Source organism: Gigantopelta aegis, chromosome 4 (genome assembly GCF_016097555.1).
Source record: "Gigantopelta aegis isolate Gae_Host chromosome 4, Gae_host_genome, whole genome shotgun sequence".
Taxonomy (NCBI): domain Eukaryota; kingdom Metazoa; phylum Mollusca; class Gastropoda; order Neomphalida; family Peltospiridae; genus Gigantopelta; species Gigantopelta aegis.
In genome coordinates this window covers 75690589-75707073 of record NC_054702.1, presented here as the reverse complement: position 1 = coordinate 75707073, position 16485 = coordinate 75690589, and the positions used below count along the sequence as shown (strand labels likewise).

Genomic DNA, 16485 nt, shown 5'->3' with positions numbered 1-16485 from the left:
TTTTGAGAGGAAACCCGCTGTCGCCATTACATGGGCTACTCTTCCGATTGGCAGCAAGGGATCTTTTATTTGCGCTTCCCACAGGCAGGATAGCACAAACCATGGCCTCTGTTGAACCAGTTATGGATCACTGGTCGGTGCAAGTGGTTTACACCTACCCATTGTGCCTTGCGGAGCACTCACTCAGGGTTTGGAGTCGGTATCTGGATTAAAAATCCCATGCCTCGACTGGGATCCGAACCCAGTACCTACCAGTCTGTAGACCGACGGCCTGCCACGACGCCACCGAGGCCGGTTTCAACAAAAAGCAACTAGAACTTAAAACATATTAATATGCAATGCACACTTTAAAAAAGAAATATAAATAGTGCTCCAAAAACATTGATAATGCCTTTTTGATTTCTTGTTTTCCATTACTTTTTGATAAACAATAGTTCAGCTACTTAGTAACTTAACTATCGGAGAAAAAATACAAATTTAGGAATGCAAATAAAACTTACAAGATAGCAGTTACTGGTGAGTCATACTGTATTTGTTAATACAAGAAATCGAAGAGGCTAACATAAACATGATTACATGTAGCTGCTGATGAAATGATCAATGAACATGTACATGTACATGTATATACAAATGAGCTAAAAGATGTGTTAAGAAAGATAAAACTTTCCATTTCAGTTTTATTAAATACTGAATGCATCCAACAACTGGGACAATCCTAAACTGACAGCACATGAGGTGAGTCCTTCACCATTGGCCTATGTCCCGCCCCATGACCTGGGACTGATGTTAAATGGTTAGTAATGAGTGTTAAACCACTTCAAATTATTAGGTAAGTGTTATCGGATTTTTTTAAGTATAGTTGCATGACAAATATATTTATATACACAAAAATATACACAAAAATATAGACTTTAACAAACAGAATAGTAAGCACTGGTTTTTTTAAAGGCACTATATCATAGTTACATCTGCCATATTTCACAATTTTTACATTTATTTGTAATAATAAACAACTACAAGTTAATTGATCTCATTCATAATCTTTGCATAAATGACTGTAATGTGCTTATACGTTGTGTAATCATGTACAATATGATTAGAAGTAGAATCCTGTCTTATCACATCATAACAACTCTCATTACATTGGCAAATTCATAAAATTTGGAAAGTTCACTGTATAGGGATATTAGAGACAGATAAGATGCATGAAGAGAGAAAATTTGTCAGCAACATCTGCCTAGCACAACCTTACAACTAAAAAAATCAAATTTTGTCACTAAATTTGCCAATTAAGAAAACAAATTCTACTAGTAAATTAAATTAGTTGTAATTTTGTTTATGAGTTTATAGTTGAAGATACACTAGTAATACTTATATTTCAAAGCAAAAGTTAATAATTTTGGCAGGAAGATGCCATTATGTAACTTTAAGACAGCACCTTTAGATCAGTAGCAATATATCCTGCTGCTAAAAGAAGCTTAAATTTGAACCACAATTTGACAATGAACGAACTAGCACAGGTTTATATTACACAAGAAACATCACAACCCTTGCACTACCTGTGTAGTTCAATCATATATACATGTACTTTAATTTTACAAAAATCTGCAGTGGTTTTATTTAAGTGAGTGCAATATATTAACAATCATTATTCATAGAGACAGCAAACAAACAAAAATCAATATAACATATGCACATATGCAGCGCAATGTTGACAATAGCTAAATTATACAGCTTCTCATTTTTTAATGGAAACCAATACAAAACAATTAACCATATGGTACAGATCTGGATGATTTCTTATGAGTATTTATAACGTCTTATATATTTTCTTCATGGAAACCAGCAACAACTTAAACATCTTTCAGTGGAATAGCTCAATCATACATCACTGCATTGTCAAAATATCCTTTTGACTCTGCATTGTGCAGAAATACGTTTTTGAAAATATTAATAGTTTTGATGTTCAGGCTTGGTATACTATATACAATACTGTTCCCATCCATCATAGTGTTGGCACAGTGATGGGCTCTGATGAGAAGATTGGGTATCCTAGCGGTGGGTCGGCTGCCTGCACCGTCAGATTGCGCAGAATGGCTGGGTGAGCTTGGATGCTGTAGCGTTCCTCATCATCATTGGTTAAGTACAGCAGCTCCACACTCAGGTTAGCCCACTGTCCTCGTACGACCTCCGCATTCAGACGACCGATGTGAACCATCACTTCCTGCAGAGACAGCGTTCGGCTGATGTACGTTCCCTGGAAAGAGAATCAGTGTTCGAACCTGATTACTTACAACAAAGGAAAGGAAAATTTGTTTGATGACACCTCGGCATATTTTTAACTACAGCTATCCTAGAACATATGGACATCTCATTTAACTCAGAAGAAAAAGCCCTAGAATCATTTATAGATAGTTGCTGGGTCATTAGTGTAACTTGAGAGGTCTTCAAGTGGCAGTCAGTGAAAAATAATGCATATTAATTTTCTATTTTGTATTTAATAACAATTGTAAGAGGCAATTTAAAATCATCAACATTTTGATGTGCAAAAGAAAGAAAAAACCATTTGTGTGACCCCTCCCCCATCAAAAAAGTTTAATATTAAATACTGATTTTATAATTGCTTTTGTTTCCATTTTGAAAACCTATGTTGGCACTAACCTCACTCATACAATCACTAACCCAGCATATGATTTGTACGCTCATGAAACTATAGTTAACTGTGAATGGACCCTAAACAAACAACAATAACAAAACAATGTATGCCTGTATACACACGACCAGAAGAATCTGTGTTTTTACCTGTTGTGTATTGTGTCCCAGAGAGAAGAGTCTAGGTGTGTTGTCCAACACCGCCTTGCTCCATTCTGGATCAGACTCCTGCCCTATGTACCAGTCCCGGTCATACTCCTCCAGATACTCCATCAGTTCGTCATTGCTAGAGATGTCGCCAAACAACAAGTGGTCTATCATCAGCTTGAAACCGTACCTACCACACAACAACAGTACAGAACCAGTTACTACCAATAATGTAAAATGCAATTCATCATCTGGCACAATTTTATCATCTCACATTATAATAAGGAACATACTGGATTAAGGGGAGAATAAAGTAAGTCGTTAGGACCATTACAACCTTTCTACAACAAATAGCCAACATGTCTTACAAATAATATTTAGCTCTGTTTAATGAAATCATATTCAAAATAATAACAGTATACTATATATGCAAGTTACGGGTGTAGCCATTTTCTATACCAATAAACAGGTTGAACAGTTCTTATGTTATTTTTGTGACATTAGTCTGTAATTAATAGTCTTTCATTATTGTGACTTGATATATATATATATGCTAAAAGTAACTGACTTTGTAGGCAGTGAATCATGAAATATTTGGAAGAATTGCAGTGTTGGCTGTCATTTCATTTTATTTCACAAAGTAATAAAATTAATGACCTGATCATAAAAACGAGGGTGGAATATGCTCATTTGATGACACTACTCTTTCAAGACGGAATACATGCAAGAGGAGATTACTTTTGTATCAAAACCTGAAAGGGTAGATTACTCTCATATTCTGACACCACCTGTATATGGTTAGATACTCTATCAAGACATTATACACATAAGGGAAGCTTCCTCTCATATCAAAACCTGTAAGACTCAATTACTGTCATATCCAGACACAACACCTGTAAGGGTAGATTACTCTTAAATGAAGACACTACTAAAAAAAAAGTACTAAAATTTTGTGAGGAACTAGGGTAGTCATAGACACTACCCATTATCTCTGAAATGAGCAGCTTGATCCCCAATTATTTTTTTCACTTTAAGGGTGAGGGGTGGTAGTATTTATATCTGTGGTGTATATATCAACTGATATGCTGCATGTAGGAGTTTTAGCCACATGTTACTATTGTTGCCTATGGGATTTGATTTGGTAGTATACACCCTGTAATGGTAGATTACTCTTAAATGAAAATACTATACCTGTAAGCTTTCATAACAAGCGTGTACAACTCTTTATCCTCAGCCAACCAGTCCATCATGGCATTCCATGGAACATCTCCAACATAACATTTGTACAGGTAATTAGCATTGGCTGGTTTACCTACAACATTAGAAAGAGGTATACAGTTAGCGCCCTTACCTTTGTATGGCTTCAAAAACATGCATTTCCAAAATATTGTACAAATTTACACAAATAAGTCAATGCTTTGATTTTTACACATACTCCTGGTTGAGCAGATAGTCTGCAGTTTTGTATATGATTACAGTCAGATGAAAAAACAAAGTTTGTTTTGTTTAACGACACAACTAGAGCACACTGATTTATTAATAATCAACTACTGGATGTCAAACATATGGTTATTTTGACACAGTCATAGAGAGGAAACCCGCTACATTTTTCCCACAGACAGGATAGCACATACCACGGCCTTGAGTATACTAGTCGTGATGCACTGGCTGGAACGAGAAATAGCTCAATGGGCCCACTGAAGGCGATCGATCCTAGACTGACCACTGGGCTACGTCCCACCCAGACAGTCAGATGATGTCTATTTGTTACAACCATGCAAAAATATCTAATGAATGAATGTTTGATGAGTCACCATCAGCTACTGGGTGTCAAACATAGCTAAGTATTTGAAAATTAGTATTTATATTCTATTAATAACTGTATTATTAAGAATGTAAAGATACTTTCAAGACATTTTAACGTGACATAAACCAAACACATACCTTGCACATCAAAAGCAGAAAAACAGGCCATGATGAGCTGTGAGTAACAGTTTGTCAATGCATCATCTGCCCCAACATCAATGGCCACCTTTTCACCAGGCAGACCAGTTACAGACCAGTCTAACACACTGAGAACATGGCGATACCAGTCGACAGGAAACTGGTCAATATGGCGAGACAACTGGGAGTACTCAATGGGCAGCTGGCGCCACTTCAGCGGCAAACTCATGTGTGAGGAATACTGGCATTTGAAGTCAGGAGAGCCAGCCAAGTTGGTGACCGGCTTGTAAATGTGATTCCCAGAACTTTTCTTCGTTACAGGCTTCGAAAATGCAGCTGTATGAACTTTAGGCTTTGGTTTGTTTAAATCTTGAGCAGGAAAACCGAAATCAAGTTCATCAAACAATTCTTCAATATCATCATCAAACGTCTTTTGCCCAGTTTTCTCTAGGAATGTCTTTGGACCAGTTTTGTCTGGAACTGACGATGCCATGTTTCTATAAGAGGTCCTAACGACATTGACTCTCTTCCTGTTGTCACTAATTTTTGCATCAAAATCGTCTGACCAAATACTGTCGGTGAAGCTATGAATAGATGAAGAAACCGATGACTTCCTGGATGTCTTTGGCCCCTGTCCCGATGAAGGACGGGATGGATTTTCGAATGGTCCGAGATTATTTTTTATGGAAGTACTTTTCACTGGCACAACTCTGTCATTATTACGCTTGTTGTTGAGGTCAGATGTGTGATGATTGTGGTTGATTTCCTGCATGGCTTCTGCACGTTTGTTCTCATTCTTTGTTGTCACCAGCGTCAGTGATGGCTTTTTCATCTTCTCCTCTCTCTTCTTCATCTTATTTACATGCTGTAAAATGAGCCATACCAAGCTCTTAACAAAATAACCCATCGTAATGGCAAAACTGTGAGGTATATCTATCACCCCTGTGAGTACATTTCGAGCATCGGAATACGTGTCCACTGAAGCTGAGTCTACAGGTGTTAATGTGTGCATGGGGTATTTATTGAAAGAACATGGAGAGAAACCACCCTCTTTTTCGAATGCCATTTCAAAAATGTCGTCCAGTCGTGCTGCTTCAGCTGTGTGGCAGGAAGTTTCCTGAAGTTCAAGGCCTTTGACGTTGACTGTGCAGAAACCCGCTCCTCGTTCCAGGATCATTAGCCAGACAAGACGGTCTTGAAACCGCACCAAGTAGTGATTGCCTGGCTTCGGTTCTCCTGTAACAAATACACAACACACACATTACATCAGTCAGAAGAGATGGTCTTGAAACTGCACCAAGTAGTGACTGCCTGGCTTCGGTTCTCCTGTAACAAATACACCACACACACATTACATCAGTCAGATGAGACGGTCTTGAAACCGCACCAAGTAGTGATTGCCTGGCTTCGGTTCTCCTGTAACAAATACACAACACACACATTACATCAGTCAGACGAGACGGTCTTGAAACCGCACCAAGTAGTGACTGCCTGGCTTCGGTTCTCCTGTAACAAATACACCACACACACATTACATCAGTCAGACGAGACGGTCTTGAAACCGCACCAAGTAGTGATTGTCTGGCTTCGGTTCTCCTGTAACAAATACACAACACACACATTACATCAGTCAGACAAGACGGTCTTGAAACCGCACCAAGTAGTGATTGCCTGGCTTCGGTTCTCCTGTAACAAATACACAACACACACATTACATCAGCCAGATGAGACAGTCTTGAAATCATACCAGGTAGTGATTGCCTGGCTTCGGTTCTCCTGTAACAAATACACAACACACACATTACATCAGCCAGATGAGACAGTCTTGAAATCATACCAGGTAGTGATTGCCTGGCTTCGGTTCTCCTGTAACAAATACACAACACCCACATTACATCAGCCAGATGAGACAGTCTTGAAATCATACCAGGTAGTGATTGCCTGGCTTCGGTTCTCCTGTAACAAATACACAACACACACATTACATCAGCCAGATGAGACAGTCTTGAAATCATACCAGGTAGTGATTACCTGGCTTTGGTTCTTCTGTAACAAATACACAACACACACATTACATCAGCCAGATGAGACAGTCTTGAAATCATACCAGGTAGTGATTACCTGGCTTCGGTTCTTCTGTAACAAATACACAACACACACATTACATCAGCCAGATGAGACGGTCTTGAAATCATACCAGGTAGTGATTACCTGGCTTCGGTTCTCCTGTAACAAATACACAACATACACATTACATCAGCCAGATAAGACAGTCTTGAAATCATACCAGGTAGTGATTACCTGGCTTCGGTTCTCCTGTAACAAATACACAACATACACATTACATCAGCCAGATAAGACAGTCTTGAAATCATACCAGGTAGTGATTACCTGGCTTCGGTTCTCCTGTAACAAATACACAACATACACATTACATCAGCCAGATAAGACAGTCTTGAAATCATACCAGGTAGTGATTACCTGGCTTCGGTTCTCCTGTAACAAATACACAACACACACATTACATCAGCCAGATAAGACAGTCTTGAAATCATACCAGGTAGTGATTACCTGGCTTCGGTTCTTCTGTAACAAATACACAACACACATATTACATCAGCCAGATGAGACAGTCTTGAAATCATACCAGGTAGTGATTACCTGGCTTCGGTTCTTCTGTAACAAATACACAACACACACATTACATCAGCCAGATGAGACAGTCTTGAAATCATACCAGGTAGTGATTACCTGGCTTCGGTTCTTCTGTAACAAATACACCACACACACATTACATCAGCCAGTTGAGACAGTCTTGAAATCATACCAGGTAGTGATTACCTGGCTTCGGTTCTTCTGTAACAAATACACAACACACACATTACATCAGCCAGTTGAGACAGTCTTGAAATCATACCAGGTAGTGATTACCTGGCTTCGGTTCTTCTGTAACAAATACACAACACACACATTACATCAGCCAGATAAGACAGTCTTGAAATCATACCAGGTAGTGATTACCTGGCTTCGGTTCTTCTGTAACAAATACACAACACACACATTACATCAGCCAGATAAGACAGTCTTGAAATCATACCAGGTAGTGATTACCTGGCTTCGGTTCTTCTGTAACAAATACACAACACACACATTACATCAGCCAGTTGAGACAGTCTTGAAATCATACCAGGTAGTGATTACCTGGCTTCGGTTCTTCTGTAACAAATACACAACACACACATTACATCAGCCAGTTGAGACAGTCTTGAAATCATACCAGGTAGTGATTACCTGGCTTCGGTTCTTCTGTAACAAATACACAACACACACATTACATCAGCCAGATAAGACAGTCTTGAAATCATACCAGGTAGTGATTACCTGGCTTCGGTTCTTCTGTAACAAATACACAACACACACATTACATCAGCCAGATAAGACAGTCTTGAAATCATACCAGGTAGTGATTACCTGGCTTCGGTTCTTCTGTAACAAATACACAACACACATATTACATTCGCAAAAAGAGTTGTGGTGAAAATTGTTTAAATTTTACTTCATAACCACTTTTTGTTTTTCAATGTTATACTACAAAACTGATGCTGGTACATGCTAATCCTGGAATACTGAAATAAAAAAAGAAAGATAAATAAATATTTTACAACTTAACAAGAACCACATTTCTGATTTCATTGATTATATTTTGGAAATAAAAATCTTACTATAATTTCAATGATCAATCCACATGGTACATTTTAACACTAAAATAGTTACAAAAAACATTCTCTTTAAAAAACCTAATGTTTTGCTGTACACAAATTAAACACTGACATTTAGTGATTTTTAAAAACAAAAAAAACATTCATATTTAACTACATCAATTAAAACTCGTGTAACATTTAAAAAGCTGTATTTTCCAAAAAAATATCATTCTCACCTAAACTGCCATTTGCGAAAGCTGTTCGTAAGCTCCTTGCAAACTGAGGTGCAAACTGTTTATAGTAGACAGAATCTGAACACACATTTGCTGAGGCACCCACACCTTCTGGCCAGAACTTCTGAGGACGAGGAAATCCGATGAAAAACAGTGGCAGCGTAAACAATGGCAGCAAAGGTGCACTCAAGATGGCAGCCACAGTAATAACAGCAAACACGACAGGGAAGAAAAGTAGTGAGAGAAAAATCAAGGTGGCCGTCATGCCGAGGCGTTGTTTCTTGTCCGTCCACGAAGTTATCAGCAGGACGATGAAGAAGTACAGTTTGTTGAGCAGCTGGTAGAATCGGTCTCGACACAGTCCTGTTATCAGGAGGAGGAGTGGAATACCCCACGTGCTAATAATGCTGTTGCCAGGCAGTGCAATGACGACTATGTGCACAATGGATATTTCGGTTAGAGAATGAACCGTGCTTTGCCATACCTGAATCACAACAATGATACAAAGAAAGATTTACAAATTTTATATGTGATGACAAATTAAAATAGAACTGGAATACTTGTACCAACTATCTTGACTTAAAATGTTCACTTATTATCAAAAAGGCATATATTACAGACTAACTGTTTGATAAAAAAATTCAAATATCACCTAAATATGGTTAAACAATAAAGATATATGATACTCTTCCATATTAAAAAAAAGACCAGGGATTGGGATTTATTTGGGATATTTTGACAGTGTCCCACGTCTGATGGGATTGGGAAAATTAATGCGAGTAAATCAAACTTCAAATGTTTTCAGGCCACCGATTGATGTGGTACACCATTGTTAAATTAATTTATTATATAACATTTAGTGAAATATCTTAAAATATCAGTGAAATAAAAGTGTTATCAGTAACTCAATAACGATAACACATTTTATAGTGAAAATTTCACTATTTCACTCTAAAATGTGTTATCATCAGTGTAGAAAGTGTTATCTTTACTGTAAGAAAGCCGGAACGATTTTGCTGCTGGCATTTTAAAAATAAAGGTAAATTGCCAAAAGTCATATAATAATTAGAAAATTTCATGTTTTTGTCAAATATGATTTATATCTCGAGTAAAGTTTGCACAAGCGCCACTCATGAGATATGATTGCAAACTTCACTCGATGAGATATAAATCATATTTGATAAAAAACATGAAATATCCTCTATTTATCCGTGATATCCATGTTATAAACTCATGTGATAATTTAGGGTATTAACACGGTTAATAATGGTATGCAAATTTAAAGGTATATGCAAATTTATACGGTATCTAGGTCATAATGTATTGCTGTGAATGGGTCATTTGTTTATAAGCCAACAAGACCTGTTTACCTCAGTGTAACATTTTCATAAGATTTCATTAAAGTGCATGACGTCAAACTAATTTGTGCTAATCATGATGACGTGATATTACCGATGGAGGGGACTTTAGTACTGTAATTTACTAAATATCGAATGCTGTGTTATTTTAGAAGTATTATCTAGGATAAATAGAATTCGCTACTCATGTTTTTTAATATGTAAAATATCAACCTCGTCTAGTTAATCTAGAGCCTTGACAAATACTGATTAACATAGACTCAGTTGATATTTTCCATATTAAAAAACACTCGTGATGAATCCTCTATTATAACAGACATAATTAAATAAATATATTTCTGAAAATAATACAGCAGACTTTTAATGGTCACACTTTATCTGTGTACTCTTTTTGGTCTCTGGGAATTGATGAAAACCATGAATGATACTGTAACAGTAATTACCCATCTGTAGGCTCTGACAATGCCAAAGGTGAACCAGACAGCGTATGAAGTACCAAGTCCATTAGTAGCTGCTTGTGTTAACGGATCATTCTGGATCACGTGAAGAGACAGGTAGGCCACCATTATAAGAGGAGAAACTGAAACACAAAGCAATATGGTTATTTTAACCTTCTTTGACCACTTCTTTAGAACATTCCATCCCGAACCCCTCCACTATCCTAAATGTCTTTTTATTTGAGTTATGAACATAAGGAAACATTTTGTTCAGTATTGCGTCTTGATTTACTATGCAAGGTTTTGAGATCGCTACACAATTTTAAACATTAAATAACAGCTTTTTAATTTTCAATCAATTAACAATGGTTCCTAAATAAAATTTTAAAAACTAAATATTCCCTGCACATGTTGTAACATTTGAATAAATTGTATTTCTTTCTTTTTACATTTAGTTTGTATAGTTTGTAAGGTTTAGTGGATATATATTATACTGAATTACCTTCTATGTGTGTCGATAGTTTAAATACATTTATTTATTTAAAAACCCCAAATACCTATTGTAATAATTATAATATGTACATTTTCAAAATGATGCCAAACATCATTTTCAACAATAGTATTAAAAGATTCGAAAATAACACAAAATAACTAAAGTACCTGATATCAAATACATGTAGTGTGGTATAAAATGGCAGTAATATAAATTATAATAATAAGCTGGTCAGTGACACTAAAAATCACTTACTCCAGTTGTATAGAATTCTTCTGGTTATACCAAACACCAGCAAGTGCTTCTTTCTCCTTTTGAAAATCTCCTCTCTTTGAGTACTGTGAGGAAACAAGGCGTTCCTTAAGAATCCAAACACTATACAAACATTCTGTGCATCTCTGAGAACTTTCTCTGCAACACACAGACCAATTATGACATAACCTAAAGATGTTCTAACATCAGCACCAAGGTCTTTATGAAAATAATTTAAAGTGGCAGCTACAGTCCCTACGAGCAAGACCATTATGATATGATAAAGGAATGTAGACAGAGTCCAAGACCAGAGGAATCCGGTGTTCTGTCGAGGATTTCTGGCCTCTTTTATGTTCTGACTTGACGACACACGGTTTTTTGTTCGACAAGACTTCCACACTTGAAAGCCAAGTCCTCCAAGATTTGTGCTCAGAATATAGCCCATACAAGCGGACAGTATCACAGTTCCCAACACAGAGGGGATGAAGTAGGCTCCCAGAAACACACCAACCGACAGGCTTAGCAGGCACAGAAGTCTACAAGGAGAAAACAGTAAATCAATTAAAATAGACAATTTATTAGGAAATATCTTGAGAAAGAAACGATGCAAATTAATATAAAAAAATACAAGGCATCTGAAATGCTGCAAATTCCTGTATTACTGTATGTTAAATTTCATGAAAATCGGATACTAGTAGAGCAGTGATGTTTTAACCTATATTTTTTATCTTGACCTTTGAAGCAAAGAAGTGAAACGTGAACTCGTTCTAGATGTCCTGATCATATTGCTATATATGAAGTTTTATTTAAATTGGATGAGAAATAAAGTTGCTAGAGTGGTGACTCGTCAACTCGCATATTTAAGTACATAGGTACGTACGTTAAGTACATATGACATATGGGCAAGATGCTACATTCAATCGATAACTCATCAGGGCACAATATTTCAAGCTAACGGTCAGTCCGTTCACAACTTTAAATTCACATATATTGCCATTTGATTCCATAGTGAACTGTTACATTCTAAATTTAAAAGTTGCAAAAAGCCATGTAGCAAAAATGTTCAAGGCTGATTGGACACTTGATACCCAGCACATCAGTGGATAAATTGTAAAAACACTACCTCACAGATAAATCAGTTTCTTAAAGATATCTGTAGTACAATGTAAGGTAACTCATGGCAAATATAATTAATGAATGTAACCGAACAATCAGTTACATAAGTAAAAATCATGTGAATCAATTTTCAGTTACTTAAATTTCTGAAATATTAATGTCCCATGTAATAATGACTTAATACTAGATATACATTTTAAACAAATATCATAATAAAGGTTCAATACTTCCAAGCAAAATATTTTAATTGGAGATATGCTATGATTGTAAACCAGACTTTCCTTGCCCACTAATCTATAATTTTTTAAGAATATGCATACCCATAGTGACATACATGTATGTACATTGTATACATGTATGTTACATACCTGATGCCTGAAGCCATGGGAGAGCCTCCTAGTAATAGAACATGCACCTGTTCCATCAACCACAGAACAAGAGCATCAATGGGAGGCAGGATGCCTGTCACCCATAAAACGGGCAACACAGCAAACACCACACACATCACTTGATTGGCAACAAGGAAAATACTGAAGTACCTGTGGAAAATATAAACATTTATGACTGATAACTGTAGTTACAGTTTTTTACACACATAGTACACTACTTTTATTTTTGACATATTTCTTTAAATATGGTAAACAAATAAATACTGCTTGTTCCTTGTAAGGTGTCTACATTGTGACTTATTAAACATATTGACTTAAACAAGACCCCAAAAATGACAAGAAACATTTTGAACCAAAATGTAATGACTCCTAGCTGAATATGCATTTTGGTAGTTTTCATAAATGCAAGAAAAATTTGTGTGCAAGATTTTTTCATGTGTCACTGGTCAAATTTTACTAACACACTGTTTAGAATATACATTTGGTCAAAACTTGATGAAATAATATGATATTAGCAAAGAATTATCCAAAAGTCAACTGGCTTGTTGAGTATATATATATATACATTAAGTATGCATATTTTATTCCAATACAGGTAATTTCTACCAGCTGACAGGCATTACAGTTATATTTAAATACAAGTATACATATATCGTAGAAAACTGAAAGTATAACAGACTTCATCTTATTATCCGTACTCACCAATTAAGAATGTGAAATGTGATGCACAAAAACACATAAAATGGCCGTGTGAGTGTAGTAACTTCATACACATCCATAGTTCTGAAAATGGCTGGCTCAGGCGGCGAGGTTGCCGTGAGAGAGTACTGAGCAATACACAGAGTCACCCAGCCCAACAGATGCAGCACAACCGTGGCCCCATAGTTGTACCCATACAACAGGTTCAAACTGTTCGGCATCAGATACCACAGTGTGAGGCCGCACATTATTCCCGATACCAGGGCATGGAGTATGATGTTCACTTTAAAAGCTTTTGCTGGAGTCACAAACTCCAAAGTCTCTGCTCCACAGCATGAATCGAACTCAACTTCATCTTCTTCGCTGAAAATATTTTTCTTTTTCACATCTTTCAGTTTACGTGTTTCCTCTTGCTGTGCCTGTGCCTGGACCACGGCACTGATTGTCTGAATGACGAGAACAAACACAAACATGCACGATCCATACACGGAGCAGTACAACACAAGGTTGTCCTTAATCTCATCGTCCGGGTACGACAGTTCTAATATTATTGTGAATATTCCTCCAAGAAACCAGGGTACAACCCAGAGAATGATCTGGTTCAAGTAGACGTAAACCGGTGCATCATAGCCGATCCTGAGTTTGGCGCCACCTAGCACCGTCTGAGGAAATCTCTTCCAAAAGAATTCCTGCTTGTAGTCATTGAGAAGGGGAACTCCATTACCCATGTCTACAGGTGTCAATGATGGTCTGAAAAATATAATCACTAAGTTTTAAAAAAATAACAAAAATAAAAATTACAGCTAACAAAAGATGTAAATCAAGACAAATTTATATCAAATGACAGGTCTGGTGATAGCAAACAATATATTTTATAACAATGTCTTGCAAAGATTATAGAGCCTTTATATCTGTCATATATATAACTGTAATATATTTTACTAGCAATGAAATATTCAGTCTAGATTCAAGACTTTAATAAAGTTCTTGGACTCTACTCATAGGTGCTCATTTCAACTGGAAGTTACATACATGTAGATGTGGGTTTATCTTCAGATAGCAAGAGCACAACATTTAGGTCATGTCCCTCCCCTCCCCTGGCTACATCATTGGTAGCAGTGATAATATACTTTTGATTCCTTAATTTTACTGACAAGTCACAATATTCATGAACTGATGGAATTTTGAAGCCTGCATTCATAGGATATTAGACAATAGTATTATATGCTTATTTTTATAGTGGCTGCTAGCACTCTACTATCACTGCATCATCAATTAACATGATAATAAGACCAATTGAGCACTTTCAAAAAATCTCTTTGTAATAAATATACAGGCTGTTAACAATTATGCTACATGTACTTAGCATAAGTATTGTATTCTATAAAAATATCTCCTATGATTATTTCATTTTGGAAGTGTGGAGGGAAATCTCAATTAGGTCATTTGACCCTATGACAGAAACATAAATATTGGTTGATTTTTAAAAGTACATGTACTTATGTTTCAGGCATTTAATGAGTACATGTATCTCAAACAATAAAAATTATTGCATTAGAAAAATACATAACAAATGGAGTACAAGATGAAACTCAAAGTCCTTCACATTTGAAACCATTGTTTCTAGTGATGCACACTGACAAAAAGATGAAACAGCACAAACATCATGAACATTAAATGGTAATGATCCCAATAATAATAACCTAATGATGTATCAAATAATGAGGACAGCTGTGGTTAACCAGCTTCAGTTCAAACGATTTTGCCATATTTTAGGTGAATGATAAAAAAAAAAAAAAAACACTCCTGAGATGAAATTAAGGTGCACTTGGGTACATTTTTAGTTTGGGCATTTAAGAAGAAAATATTAATGATTGTTTGCCTGTAGAATTGTTGGTAATTGCTTTTTGTATCAATTCTTGACATCATCTGTGTAAAGTTTATGACTTAAGCATTTGCTGGGTACCATGGTAACTGATCACCCACAAGATAGCATGACAGTACAATATGATTATTATTAAACAAACCGGTCCCAACAAATTTTCACATCTCACAAGTTCAAAGGCCATAAATCTATCAAAACTGTAGGCTACATGATAAAGTAAGATACACAAAATTTCACCTCAATGTCTTGAGGCATTAAATCATTGTCAAAAAAAAGAAGTCTAAAAAACTATATGTGGAACAGGTGGACAGATAAACAGAAAGACGGAGACAAAATCTGTAGTCCCCTCCAGTTGGACTGGTGGGGCACTAAGAATATCAAGCTATTGTTGGCCTAGCCTATTTATTATGGAATCGTAGTCATAACGGCCCCAGTACAAAACGGCCCTAACAATAATTGGTAAAAAAAGCCCTAAAAAAGTAGAAACAGCCAAAGTGTAAAAGTCAAAATGGCCCTTAAGAAAAGTTAAAACGTCCACAGTGTAAAAGTCAAAACGTCCATTAAGAAAAGTCAAATATTATTGTGATACAGTTTCTGTTAAAAACGTGTAATAAAGAGTTACCAGTGATACCATTGTTTTATGTACATTTCTGGACTGCGGTTAACATTATTAGTAGTGAGAATTAATTTAGTTTTATGGTAGGATAACTATTTCCTTTGACCGTTTTAACTATTTCCTTAGGCAGTTTTGACATTTTTCTGGGCCGTTTCGTCCTGAGCCTCTGTGGCGTTTTGACCGCATAGTATGTAGCTTAGAATGAAAATGTTACTGCTTTAACAGTTTAAGTAGCCAAACAAGTAATTTGACCGTCATTGTTTCCGTTCCCTTTTTATTATTATTATTAAAAACAATCTTCACAAAATTATTATTTTCTTTGTTTACTGGCACCAGTGACAGCGAGTGGGTTGTAAACAACTTCAACTTGGAACTCGAATTGTCAAGCTGTCATCTTTGAAACAAATAATATATTATTTAACGTTTAACTTACAATTTTTGTATCGTAATTAAATCATTGACTAATGATATGTCAATATATAGGATCTTTGTGTTCACGGGAAAGGTTAAAACAGAAATCACAAATATATCTGTAAACTCTTTGGATAACAGAACTCTCCATT

General features: G+C 36.2%; 1 protein-coding gene across 1 annotated transcript; it reads right to left on the bottom strand.

Annotated features, from left to right (window-relative positions):
- Window positions 1-252: 252 nt before the first annotated feature.
- On the bottom strand, window positions 253-16483 carry LOC121371102 (pecanex-like protein 4). The gene is made up of 10 exons (XM_041496754.1): window positions 16356-16483; window positions 13425-14171; window positions 12702-12872; window positions 11221-11753; window positions 10479-10615; window positions 8681-9161; window positions 4744-5979; window positions 3991-4111; window positions 2803-2989; window positions 253-2257 (listed from the first exon to the last, which is right to left on the bottom strand). The coding sequence occupies exons 2-10, from the start codon at window positions 14147-14149 to the stop codon at window positions 2006-2008; spliced, it is 3843 nt and encodes a 1280-aa protein (XP_041352688.1). The 5' UTR covers window positions 14150-14171; window positions 16356-16483; the 3' UTR covers window positions 253-2005.
- Window positions 16484-16485: the final 2 nt, after the last annotated feature.